Genomic DNA, 13,678 nt, shown 5'->3' with positions numbered 1-13,678 from the left:
CTTCTTCAGGCAAGTGGACAATCTTATGTCTAATTTCCTTAGAAATATCCCCTTTTGCCGTTTAAATGCACATGAGAAAGAAATTTGAAGGCAGCCAAGGTGTGTTTGGGTAGTTGCTTGTGTGAATGGAAGTGTCTCTTTGTGAGTGTTTGGGAGCTGCTTTTGTTGAATGGGCACACCTGCAACTTGTAATGTGGAGCGAGGAGGCCGGACGCACGTGCTGAGATAAGCGAGTTTTATCATGGGCAAAACAGTCCAGGGTCATAGAGTCCAGGGTCATAGAGCCAACACGGATAGAACGATATACAGACATGATGACAAACAATAAACAGGTTCAAACAGATCAAACAAACAGCACAATCAAACACCAACAACAGAGACAAAGATCAGCACATGGAAGATCAAAACAAAGGGGCACATGGAGTAGTGGGAGGAGCCAATCGTGACACAACTTTATGGGTTTTAAAGTTGGAAGGAGGGAAAAGTGGCAGTAGAGTGCACAAAGTAAAGAGTAGACAAAATAAATTTATTTATTTTTTTGTTTATTTATTTTTTCAGCAGCAGCAGTGATGATTTACAGTAAGACACAATTCGTATTTCAGTTTTATTTGCAAAATTGAGTTTTTCTTGTATTGTTCTCATTTTACAATGTCTGCTTTCACATTCGCTTTTAAGTCATTAGTGTCTGTTGTTGTGTTCTATTCTTTAGATTTATTGGTTTGGCTTTTTTGTATTGTTTTGTTTGTATGGTGTTACTGTTTCTGAGTGCCGCACACACTGAAGCAAGTTCCGAACAACATTCCTGGTAAGGCAATAAATGGTGAATTTTGGGAAGACACCCATCAACTCACCATAACAAAACAGCTCCACACTAGCAGATCCCAGCACATCATTACTTTCCCCCTTTTTCACAAAAATGCGCTTGTTCTTGAAACCAGGAGGGGGGAAAAGAAAGATGTGCAAAACAGAAGTGAGGCTCTGTTCTGACACCTCAGTGGAAGCGGTGGAGTGCCAAATATTAAACAAACACATATGTGTGAGAGTGACAGTGTTACAGCCTGTCGGACTCACCCTCTCAATCTGCCACAGGCCACTGCGCTCCACTGCCGGCCCGAGCGCTCTCCTCAAAGCAGCCTGTGGTACAGCCATGAAAGGCCCAGTCCTCGGCTTTCTGAGTGCTGCCGTGATTTAGTGACAGTTAACGGATGGGATGTTTGCTGAGCCTCCTTTCACATATGCTGCCTGTCAAATGTTTGGGGACACCTAGCTTTCCAAAAATGTTTAATACACAGTTTGCAGTAACTTAGCACATTAAACAGGAAGTTATTTAGATCTTTTTTCTCTACAAAAACTACAAAACTGAAGAAACAACCGAAAAAAGTGTTACCTTGGGAATAATGCAAATCCCTACGCATTGTATTCCCTTGTGATGGAAACACTTAAGCTTCTTAGGTGTTTAAACCACATTTGGGACGAAAGAATGTCAGTCAATATGTGCTTTGAACAATAGTTTGGAAAATTGTTAAATCATTGTTTAGTCTGGTCTTCATACCTAGGAAAACACTTTGATGAACATAAAGAGGAAAGTTTTAAAATATAGTCAAAGTGTTAAAAATGGGCTGTTTTAGCTTAGGCTTATGTTCATAAAACTCTAGGTGTTTTTTGCTTTCAAACAAACATTGAAAATTTCAAAACAAAAGTCAAGGTGAGTGTTGATGCACCAGTGAGCCTAAACATTGTGACCACTCACAGATGAAGCGAATAACATTGTTTCTTTCATAACAATGTTGTGTATGGAAGTCTGGGATATATTAGACAGTATGCCAACAGCCGGTTCTCTTAGTAGACGTGTTGGATGTGGGAGAAATAGCATGAAGATTTGAGCAACTTTGACAAGAGCCAAATCGTTGTGGCCAGACGACTGGGTCAGAGCATCTATGGAATATTTCAGTGGGCAATAAAGGCTTTCTCATGTAGGTCAAACTGACAGAATGACCACTGTGGCACAAGTCACCAACATTTTAGAAGATGGTTACAGCACTAATGTGTCACAACACAGCATATGGGGCTGAATACTCACAGACCAATCAGACTGCCCATGCTAATCCCTGTCCATCATCAAAAACGCATATGGGAATGCAAGTGTTTGAACTGGACTTTGGATCAATAACAGAAGGTTCTATCTAAGTCTATGGGGTGGTCAGGTATGTCTGCACAGTTTACCTGGGGAAGTGACAGAACCAGATGCACTATGGGAAGAAGACAATCTGGTGGAGGGAATGTAATGCTCTGGGCAGTGTTCTGCTTGGAATCCACGGGTCCAGGCCTTCGTGTGGACATTAATCAGGTACACCCCCTCATGGTAATGGAGTACCCCAATGGTGGTGGCCTCTCTCAGCAGGATAATGTGCTTTGTCATACTGCGCACATGTGTTTGAGGAACATGAAGAAGAGTTGAAGATGTTGCTCTAGCCTCCAAATTCCACAAATTCCCAATATGATCAAGCATCTGTGGGAGGTGCTGGAATAACAATCTCTAGTTCACAACTTACAGTACTTCAGAGGTCTTGGAAAGTCCATACCTTGGCTGGTCAGAGCCATTTTAGCATTACTCAAAAGACTAAAAGTGTATTAGGCAGGTGGTCCTGATGTTTTGGCTCATCAGTGTAAGTCACATTTAGGTGATACAATATCCTATGGTTTCAGGCTGAAAGATGAATTGTTTTTGTATCAAAATCACAATCTGAAAGAATGACATTTGTAAATCACAAGAGCTGCCATTTTAAATAATATCTCACATAAACTGCAACATTGTCTTAAGCTTAAAATGGGGAAATTTAGAAGGTAATATGGAGCTTGTGAACTGTCTGTAGCACCAGTGTCCTCTATATATAACAACACAGTCACAACTTACTGGCAGTCTTTTACAATACAATCAGCATTCAAGCTTTATGCTGTTTTCTTGGCCCAAAAAACAGGCCTGTATCCTAATTTATAGAAAAAGGGGCAATTTCAATTGCATTCACAACATTGGTCAGAAAAATCACATTTAGATATTTTCTCCAAATTGTTCAGCCCAGATTTCAGGTGTTAACATTACGGCAATCAACAGCCTTTCTGTTAATCCACAGATTCAAAATAAGTAAACAACATTAGTGCATGAGGCATCACTGCTCAAATCAGACCAGGTACTGAACTGAAGCCAAATGGAAGCATTGAATGGGGTATGTTGAAATGAGGGCGCTGCCTAGTCATTATTGCTTCAGGGCAAGTTGGAAAGTTAACATAGTGTAGATCGGGAAAGCCTATATGCTGCTCATGAATGTCCCAAAAGTCAACTTGGCGCCGAACAAAAAATATTCTTACCAAAGCAAACAATAGTGAATGCCATCATATACACCCTCGGCATGAACACATCTAATTTTCCACCATAAAACGTGAAACTGCTTGGATCTTTTCATGAGGTGCAGATGGACAGCAATGAAGTCTAAATCAGGATCTGACCAATCTATACCCACAATTACCCTGCTGTTTGAAATAGGGGTGAGCTGAAACATTTGGTATTATTTAGAGCCTGAGCAATGTCACTGATGCACAACCAGTCCTCAGTAACAAATCCAACAAGGACTCAGAAGATATTACTGGGCTGCACTGCCCAGATCCAGCTCTGTGTATTAACCTATAATTATAAGGCTGAAGCAAAAGCTTGTTTTTGAAAAATCCTTTACTGAACTACAGGTTGCCTCCATCAAGCACTGACTTGACTGCCCAAAAAAGCCTCTGATGTTGGTGACTTGAGCCTGCTTGTGGCGAGCTAGCATGCCTTTTGCACGGCCCTTTGGCACTGCCCATGGCTCTGGCTCTGCTTTACATTACCATGCATGTGGATTGGGTTTAGAGCTATGAAAATGTAATTGCCACTTCAGCATAGGTTAAGTCATGTGGGAAGTGAGAACTGCAAGGCAGTGGCTTCATTCTTTTTGACACCATTCAACTTGGGGGAAAGCACAACAAATGTAGGTGAAGATTCCATCTACTGGATAAGTGTCTGGGGAAACAGAGAAAACACAACAAACAATACCATCAGTATGTAGTGGTCTTTTCATCTGTGTTATTTTAACCAAATTTTGACTTGCATTTTTTTTTTTGCATTTTTAGATTGGACTTCCACATTTCAAACATTATGGGTAGCAGCACTAAACTATGCTGTTATACTAACCTGCACAATCAGTCTGAAGCCCAACAGGTGGGATTCCATGATTTTTATCAGAGGTGAGTTACTAATGCGTATGCTTCATTTCCTCTGTGGTTTTAAGCCTGGATTAGATTTGAAGGGCCCACTGAGGCCCATTAGGGCTCCATAGTTTAACCTCAGCCAAGTAGTTAACAAATTAGAGCTGATGTGCAGTTTAAAAGGGTAAAAATGGAACAGAGTCATGACATCAGAGACCACCCGTCTTTTATTTAAATTACAGCTGAGAGTGTATGATATTCACTTTTTAGGCGATTATATATAAAATAATTTGCATTAAAATGTGGAAAATTTCCAAACCTGGAATTGAAAACTTTATTGAAAGATATAGAAAAAAGTCCGACTATGCAGGACCTGGTAGGCCACCAAAACTGCCCCATCAGATAAACAGATAAAAATCCACAGGTGTTTTTCCACTGCGAGAAGAACTTAACACTGTGGGTGTATCCAGAAAAGAGTGTAAACTGTGATAAAAGTAAGGGGTGGACAAAAATGGAAAAATTGGTATAATATATTCATTTTTGAGGCTTCTGAATGTCTTTATGTTAAGTATGTTTTCTGTTTTTCTCCTGATGCTGAAAAAATAATAACTGATACTTTATAGACTTTTGCACAGTACTGCATGTGATATATTTTTGCTATTTTTTTGTCAAATAGTGTCAGAAACCACATAATACGTCTACGTAAGATGTACTCAGCAACTTAATAACTGTGATAGGTTCAGCATGCAATTTGCACAATGCTGGTTCCTGGTTGTGAGCTTCCATTGCTTGATAGCTACATTATCTTTGTATATACAGTACAAAATCATAGAAGCAAACATTAAATAAGGTTTGGCTGATCAACTAAATTTGGGGCAAGATGACCATTTTGTAAATTACTCAAATGATACAAATTGAAACAGTTGCTTTAGGTAATATCAATGAATTTTCTGATAATGCATTGGCATCGTTTGTGTTTCAGTACTGTGATGTTGAACTCTAGTCCTTATAAATAAATGATACACATGTTTTTTTGGATATTCTTGCAGGATAGAAGCTAAAGAACAAACTTGTTTTGAATATCTTTCCAATAAATTGACTGCTGATTAAAGTAAAGCAGACAGAAAGTAATGATATGTCTATTGCTGTTGTGTCTGGCCGTATAGACTTGAGTTACCTGGACTCTGTGTCCCTCATGTAGGATATTTTATCATCGTGAATGGTGCAAAACTTGCTTAAATAATCAAGGAAGGAGCCAAGTGCATGTTTGACAGCCCCCCCACCCCCACCCCCTGCCCCCACTGCCCAAATAAAGATTGTAGACACATATACAGCTGGTTTAAATTTCCAATGAAAGAAATGTGTTGGACGGGTCTGAGCTGGTGAAAGGGCTTCCTCCACAGGAAGTGCAGTAATTAAAGCCCAGGAGGCTGAGCACTGCGGCCACAGCTGAGGAAGACCGCTCCAGTTTCACCCAGAGCTCCGCCAATGGGATCTCCACACACATATAACACTGCAGACATGTTATTCTGCTGTCAACCCAACCCGACATGGAGAGCAGGAAATGTGATGGAGTGATGAGTTTTTTCAGACAGGCAGTTGAACTGGGGGTGGGTAGAGCATGTCCTATTATTTTATCCTGTTAATGTAGTTAGAATGTAGCTATGTAACTTTAGGAGAATATACAACATAGATGTTTGATGTTTGACCATAAAAACAGGGAAATCTATTATTATGATTAAACATAAATCCTACAAATGAAGAAAGAAAGTAGATATTTTCACTGAGCTGTATTAAAAACCAGTGCTTGTCAAAACAGCATAAAAAAATAGATTTATTTGCGATTTGAAGAGGATTGAGTTGAACTACATTAGCAGAATCATTAAGGTACAGAAATACCTGAGAAATATCCAATAATGAGTTCAATCAGTCATTTGGGTTATATCATAAATATTAGATCTTGCACTACCATGTACACCCAAACGTCAGTTAATTCACAAGTGGTTTAGTACACGACTGGACATGAACAATTGACATTATTGTAAAATCATGCTTTTAGCTGTCTCATTCTTGATTATGCAATGCACAATCTGATTGCTTACAATATGGCTAATGATGAACCTCATAACCTTTGAGAAACATGAGGACATTCTGCACTTAGAGAACCTAACTTTACACTTTTTCCACCACTAGATGATGCTGTTTGGTTGTCTATACTGTTTGACTTTTCCCAAGTAGACCTGCACAAATCTTTGCCTGATTGTAGTTTACACAGTTGAGCTTAGTGAGAGTTCAGTCTCAAAATCCAATACTGTTCAGCACATGAGATTAAGCACATTAAATAGCAAGTATCAGCTTTAGGATACATTCACTTTAAACAAAATACATTCTGATCTCATATAAAGGTTCCCAGAACACTGCAAGGAAACACAACAGAAACAAGTGAAGACCAAACTGCACATATGCAAAACACTTATGGTCTAAGGACATGATACAACACATTTTTCTTCATGATGTGAGCAGATTCCCCAGCACTGAACTAAAAAACTGTTCAGTTGAGTCCAGTTTACTTGCACACACTTAAACCAGACACTGGAGAACATTGTTTCATTCAACATTGCTGATTTGACTGAGTATAGGAAAGTAGAATAGAGTAGCAGCAATAGAAACTCAAATATATGTATAGTCTGAAACCAGGGCCATTTCTCAAGTGGTAAAACGTTCACTTTAAGGCCCTGAAACAGCCACCACAAGGCCAAATGAGTACGTCTTTTTTAAATCAGGTTTTCCAACACAGAATAACATGATTAGGGTGGGGGTCCAACAAGTAAGATGTCGCTTAGAGTCCCATATGTTTCAGAAATGGCCCTGCCTGAAACAGTCTGCAGTGCATGATAAGAGTAGATATTTAAATGATTTCAGTGGCACAGTGTATTCTCAAGCCCATTACAGAGTTGCTGATAAGACAAATTCATGCCACTTGCATAAGGGGAATAAAATGGCAACAGCATGCAAAGTGTACACAGGCAGCGTTAGACCAGGCAACAGTCTATCTAGGGCATTTAAAGGACCAATCCAATATGGAGTCCTGAAGGCAACACACAAAATAAAGCTGATAACTCCAAAATCCCTCCTGACAGAAGAGTGAATCTTAAACACAACACCTTCTTTCAAAGCCAGAGGAGTCTTACTGTAGTTTTGTCTACGAAAATGATTGAATAATTGAAGTATGATCCGGTTAAGGTGTCATTTGGCCAGTCTCCTGGCTACATCCTGGTAGGCCAGCTCTATCTCCTTGTCTGCTGCACATGTGTTGATGAACTCATCCCGTGCATAGGCATTCTGTAGATAGCGCCACACTCCAGTGAACTCTGTTGGGATGTCAAAGTTACGGTATTTCTTGGAAACAACCTGGAAATGAGAGTTTCCATAGGATTGTATATCAAATCATCAAGAACTTTTGGTCTCTCAAAACTTGTAGTATTTTATACAAAGGAAAAAAGGAATATTAGCAATGCTAGAAGGCATCACAGCTTGCTTACCTTGACAACATGCAGTTTAGGGAGGAGGTTGCAGTCTGCTAGTGTTAATTCGTTGCCATCCAGGTATTTGCGAGTGGAGCACTTTTCCTCTTCCATGCTGTCTGCATCAATCTCTTCAGGTAGAGGGGAGTTGAGGAAGTTGTCTAGTTTTCTCAAGGCTTTCAACAGGCCCTTCTCAAGGCCTGCAGGGCAAAACAGAAAGCAGACATATCCTATTGCCACAGAAATACTTGTGCACCTTCTGCAGGCTTCTCAATGGATGAAGCATGAAGGCCATTTTACATGGAACACAACAGCATGTCACTAAAAGGTGGTAATTAGCCTTAATCAGTCAAAGACACTCACTGGCATTAGCCTCAGGCTTTGTGTTCTTAACATACGCAGAGAACTTAGCAAAGATGTCATTTCCTGCCGTGTTTGACTCCCTGTTCTTTGCAGCTAGTTTGGGATACCTTGAGGGAAAGGAAGTCATACAGCACAATGCATTACTGAACTTTCACAAACGCACACTTCACGCAACAGTCATGTCCACCCTGACCACCTACTTTGGTGGCGCTAGCATCTCCTCTAGGAACTCCTCGATCTTGTTGACGTCAGTCCGTACTTCTCCATTGAAGGTGAGGAAGGGTGGGTGTGTTCCTGGGGCCAGATTATGGAGATCAGCCGGTTTTCTACAGAACAAATGGTAAAATTGTATTTGGAGTGGTCCTTTGTAGATGATTAATAAACTATCAGTAGCAGTAGTGAAGTGGCAGTAGTGAAGCATCTGGAATACATTGAAGTAAACGTCTTGTGGATGTACTGAAAATATATTAATTAGATGTATTGCTAATATGTTACTTACATTGCGCAAAACCTAACCTTACCAACCTCACTTAAAGCCTAACCCTCACTCTGGCCCTATTCTTAACACTAGCCTTAATCTCAACCCAAAACCTAATCCTAACCCTCCTATGTTTTTGACGTTACTGAGAGTCTGTATGTAAGTGTATGTTTCATCTAAAAGGACCACTCAAAATAAGCATCACTGAACAAACAGCAGGTGTTAAATGCAAAGGTGTCATCCATTATTGTGGTTTTGCTATGGAAAGTACTGAAATATGGCCTGGTTTGGTTTCACTTGATGTCATTTCTGATGTGAATGTGATCACTTGACATAAACGAGAGGTTCCTTGGAGTGATGCCATAGAAGAACCACATATAGTTCCCTAAATGGCCTTTCAATAGACAATGCTTTGTTAATTAAATCAATCTTGTAAGGCAAAGAGAAACCCACTTCATGTAAATGTTCAATACCACTTAAAGGCTTTTCCTGGAACTGTGCAACTTGTGGCTTACTCACTCATGTTTAGCAGGTATAGTGGTGGACAATTATCATACCTCATGACAATGATCATGCCACAATCACGCCAATAAATATGTTTATGAGCATAAGCCATGAGCACACTTGCATACTGATGCATGATTATGGCTAAAACATGATGCAACCAGGCCTATTGTTGCCCCGCACCCCAACCCACCCAACACACACGTTCACTTTTCAGCTTGCCATTACCTTTTCAGATCTACAGTAGTGACATTAAACACCACTCCCTTCAGCCACAGGATCATGAAGAGCCTTTGAGAGAACGGGCAGTTCCCAATGCTCTCTCCATCACTGCCTGCCTGAAAGCAAAGCGACCTGTTAGAGAGCAGCAGTTCATCTCATGCTGTATGACAACTAAAGACCAATGAGTCTTGTACATAGATTACAGTGCTCATTTGTTACATGCTACTGTATGTTGAATGTGTTGACAACAATGGAGTCCTTTAAAAATGACCCATAATCATACTCTATATCATGATAAAATTATCACACTTTGTAATAATGAAAAAGTATGCAATCATCCTTTTACCATAAAAGCACATCATATGTTTTATCAATGTATTTGTTATCTTTACAATTCCCAATTATGGTCTACTCCTCTTTAGAATCATCACAAAGCCTTAAGAAAAGCTTAAGACAGTGCATGTCAACAACAAAACAACTGAACATGTGAGTCAGTGTCACAGAGCCAGACACAGGATTATTCCATCCTGCAAAACCCTTCACTGCTCCATGAATCAGATGGAACCTTTTGTCCTAATAGTCTATGCTGGTACAGTTGCAATTAGCAAGCTCCCTCTATACAAACCAAACAAAGCAGCAATCAGAATCACAACTGAATTTCCATAACTGAAATGAGGAGATCATGCTATCCAATAGCAGCATTAAACTGGGCCAGTAAGCTGAGCCGGTCACTGGATCCAGGCTTGAGTTGAATTATTGATGGAAATTCCATTACTTGCCTCATTAGCCCTCGGCCCAAAAGGTTCGGGGCTGACTTGTCAACAGAACCTTGAGCTTGACTTCATCCTAACCCTTTCAATTAATGCTGTTTTACCACTTTTCCACCGCAAGTTTAAATGCAGTGCGCTAAGATTTCAAAGGGTTATCTCAGGGGATTCAGAGGTCCAAGTTTCTTTTGATTAGCGCAGATAAAATAACACTGGAAAATACATTCATTAACTTTCTTTTGAAAGGAGCCTTCCTTTTAGCCATACACTCCTAAACGAGCTGTCATTCTGCCATTAGCTCTAGTCAGGCTACCCACTTTAATGGTTTTGGAGATAGCAACTAAACCAAGATCAAAGTAAAGATAGAATTTCACTCAATGGCTATGTATTCCTATATATTTCAGCGTTTGATGTTCATGAACAGATGTATAGATCCTCTAGTAAAAATAACCGTTAGTAAGTGAGCACTGAAACTCTAGCCTGAGGGACAATCACTACCCTTTACCTTTGAAATCTAGCCTTATTACACAACAAATTACATTTACGTCTGATTTACATGCTTAATTGATCTTTTTCTGTTTGCTTCAATGTCAAAAAAAATGGCAAAAGTGTTTTTCCAAAAAATGGCACACACTTTAATAAAGAATATCATAATAATAAACCTCATATTTTATTATGATTAAAAATTTTATGTCAACTGAAAATTGACATAATCCTCTTGATTCAATAAACAATGTAAGAAATAAATAATAGCATATTAAGGCATGATTCTATTATCATTGGCAATAACTATAACTTGCAATGGGTGTCACGCAAGGGCTGCTGTAAATGTGACCATTGATAGTGTACAGTGTATTGAGGAATATATTATTATCTTATAATTACAGCACATTAAATGCTAATAAGACTGTACTTTTTCTTCAGCAGTCATATATTTTGGTTGTTTATCACTATCATCACAGGGATGATCTGAGCTAAAAGCATTAACACCTCAGTCAAACTTGGCAAAGCAAGCCATAGAATGTACCACTGATCTGATTTAGCCTCGTGCAGCAGGTACACAGAGGAATTAGAGCGTGGAGTGTCGATAGGCAGGGAGAAATAATTCAGGAGGCAGTGCAGCTCCTGAGCAGAAAGAGCGCTACTGAGACTCCTACCCTGTCCAGCTCAGAACTTCATTCTGAACCTTGAAAAATCATGTGTTAATTAACCCCTTCAACTCCAAGAGCCTGGATGTGGGCCCATGCTTTACCATGCTGGTTATCAAAGAATTCTAAAGCTATTTCTGTTTTATTTCTATTTTCCTTTTAAATTGCTTGATTATAACGTACAGCATTTTGTGCGATGCTTGTCTGAAAATAAGCTGTGTAAATAAAGGTGACTTAAATTGAGCTTTGGCAAAGCTTTTAAGCTAAAGTGAGTTCAAGCATGCCATTAGCATCCTTACCTTTACAAACAGCTCAATGTCAGGGTCCTTATCCTCTTCATTTGTGGAGGCCATTTGTTTCAGACTGTACTTAAGGCTGTTCTCTCACCCCAGATAAGATGCTAGTCTGTACGTCTTACGTCTGTAGTAAGCTCCTGCCTGGGTGGGATGAGTGTTCAGATTGAACAAGCCTGCCTGCCAGAGAAGCTCCTGTGCACCTTACCGTAACCCCAGCTGGCTCATAGTGATGGTCTTGACCCTACAAAAAGTGTGTAGCTGAGGTGCAGGCTTGTTTTGATTTGGCCCCTGTAGGTAGCTGTCAGGGGGAACACGCTCAAGCAGTCACAGTCAGGCCAAAAATAGCCAGCGGAGGAGGAGCTCTGAGTGTCACTTCCACTCCCTCTTCTCTCTCTCTACCTCTACTCTTTATGGACTGCCTGTGGTCAATCACTTTTCAACCCTTCCTGTAAAAAATTGTTTAACTGAGTCACCCTGAGGGCGTAGGCTGGTGATGTCCTGCTCTCCTGGTGTGAAAATCCACATGGGGTGTTCCAGAGAGCGTGAACTGTATGAAAGGTGAGTAATACTGAAGAGGAAAAGCTACATCAGCGACTGATAAATGATCAGCTAAATGTGATTAGCTCACCTGCTGCAAGTATAATACGAAATATGACCCCTGTAATGCTAAACTACAGTACAACTTATGCAGTATGGTGCAACCACCACCTTTACATTCAACAAGCATTTACACAGAAGTCTCAACAACTCACATTTGTCAGTATTCATTGCGTCCAAACTGTGTCCACAGCTTCCTGGCTTTTCAGGAGACTTACTTTGAGTTTTTCATAGAAATTTTCAGGGATGTTTTTCCACACCTTCAAAGTTCAGTATTAGAATTTGCATTTTCTGCTTCTCTCAATCTAAGTAATACCAAACACATCCAATTATGTTGAGGTCTGGACTCAGTCCATTGTTCTGAGAACACCAGTAGCTTCTTTGTTTCATTCACAAATTTTCTTCTTTGTCTATTTTCTTTTCTCAGTAATGGCTTCTTGACAGCTACACATCCTTTCAGACCCACAGAACTGAGTTGTGTTCAGGGGCGTCACTAGAGTTTCATAGATAGAGGGGCTAAGCCTGTACTGGGGAGTCTGGGAGCATGTCCCCAAAGACAATTTTTAATGGCCCCAAAATTTTACAATGCACTTTTAGAGTAACAACAGCCAGAAGATATCAAGTACATCAGCTTTGATTCATTACATTGAGTATCTGTCTCTTCATTGTTTGTATTACAAACACTATAGCCACCCACTTACAACAGACACAGATCAAGCAAAGATGCTGAAGTCAAGCAGCGCTCTCTCCTCTCTCTTAGATAAACTGCAGGTCCTAAATACTGTATATTATTCAAACACACGGATTATAGATCAGTTTAGTCTCTGTTGGTTTGATTAGAAAGAGCATGACTTTACATTTTGCTCTGTAGGCATGTTTAATAATCTAGGTGACAGACCTTCATGGTCAGGGTGACAAATATTTTCTCAGTTAAGTTCAATAACATCAGTATTAATTTTAACCGACAGCTTATCCAAAACTCACTTTCTTCTTGATCTCTAACCTCTATCAGATCTGCTAATTCAGTCCTGTCAGTCTACCTCAGCTTCATCCTCTCCCTCTTCCTGTGTTTAATGATACATTCGTTTTATTAAACTCCGATTTACACAAACTCAGATTTACACAAGGAAATACAATCAATCAATTTCTATTATTTTTTAACTGGTAAAAATCGTTTCATCTGACTAACTTTCAGCAGAGATGGTGCCTCTTAATATGCATCTACAGGTTGAGGAATTAAGGGACATAAAACTGTGTTATGATGACATTTTCACATGACATTTTGACATTTCACATTCTTGTTTGAATTTTCCGGTCCACCTTAAATGCTGCAGCAGGAAAATCTGGTGAACAGGAAGCAAATTCTGCCTCATCCTTTTCACTGATGATAACTTACTGTAAACAATATATGGCAAATACTGAAGATAAATCTAAAAAAAAAGAATATAAAGAGCTGCCACTACCATTGTTTCTATCCCTCATGTTCGTTTACACTCCCACACTCACTATGAAGTTAAACTAATTGGCTTGTCAGCTAGTTAGCTAA

At 39.7% G+C, this 13,678-nt stretch overlaps 1 protein-coding gene across 1 annotated transcript; it reads right to left on the bottom strand.

The window, feature by feature from the left end:
• Positions 1–6,049: 6,049 nt before the first annotated feature.
• On the bottom strand, positions 6,050–11,835 carry clic5a (chloride intracellular channel 5a). Its single transcript, XM_017721419.2, has 6 exons — positions 11,539–11,835; positions 9,331–9,440; positions 8,321–8,446; positions 8,121–8,227; positions 7,776–7,957; positions 6,050–7,644 (listed from the first exon to the last, which is right to left on the bottom strand). The coding sequence occupies exons 1-6, from the start codon at positions 11,590–11,592 to the stop codon at positions 7,480–7,482; spliced, it is 744 nt and encodes a 247-aa protein (XP_017576908.1). The 5' UTR covers positions 11,593–11,835; the 3' UTR covers positions 6,050–7,479.
• Between the last annotated feature and the right edge of the window lie 1,843 nt (positions 11,836–13,678).

The sequence above is a fragment of the Pygocentrus nattereri genome, chromosome 10, assembly GCF_015220715.1.
Source record: "Pygocentrus nattereri isolate fPygNat1 chromosome 10, fPygNat1.pri, whole genome shotgun sequence".
NCBI classification, from domain to species: domain Eukaryota; kingdom Metazoa; phylum Chordata; class Actinopteri; order Characiformes; family Serrasalmidae; genus Pygocentrus; species Pygocentrus nattereri.
The sequence above is the reverse complement of the archived record's forward strand: the minus strand, read 5'-3'. Positions and strand labels throughout refer to the sequence as shown.

What these genes read in the sequence shown, in the direction of transcription:
- clic5a (XM_017721419.2), bottom strand. Translation starts at nt 11,592, where the DNA reads ATGGCCTCCACAAATGAAGAGGATAAGGACCCTGACATTGAGCTGTTT. An exon ending in AAAGCCTGAGGCTAATGCCA is followed by an intron (nt 7,958 to 8,120) that starts GTGAGTGTCTTT and finishes TTTGCCCTGCAG; the next exon opens with GCCTTGAGAAGGGCCTGTTG. An exon ending in CTAAACTGCATGTTGTCAAG is followed by an intron (nt 7,645 to 7,775) that starts GTAAGCAAGCTG and finishes TCTCATTTCCAG; the next exon opens with GTTGTTTCCAAGAAATACCG.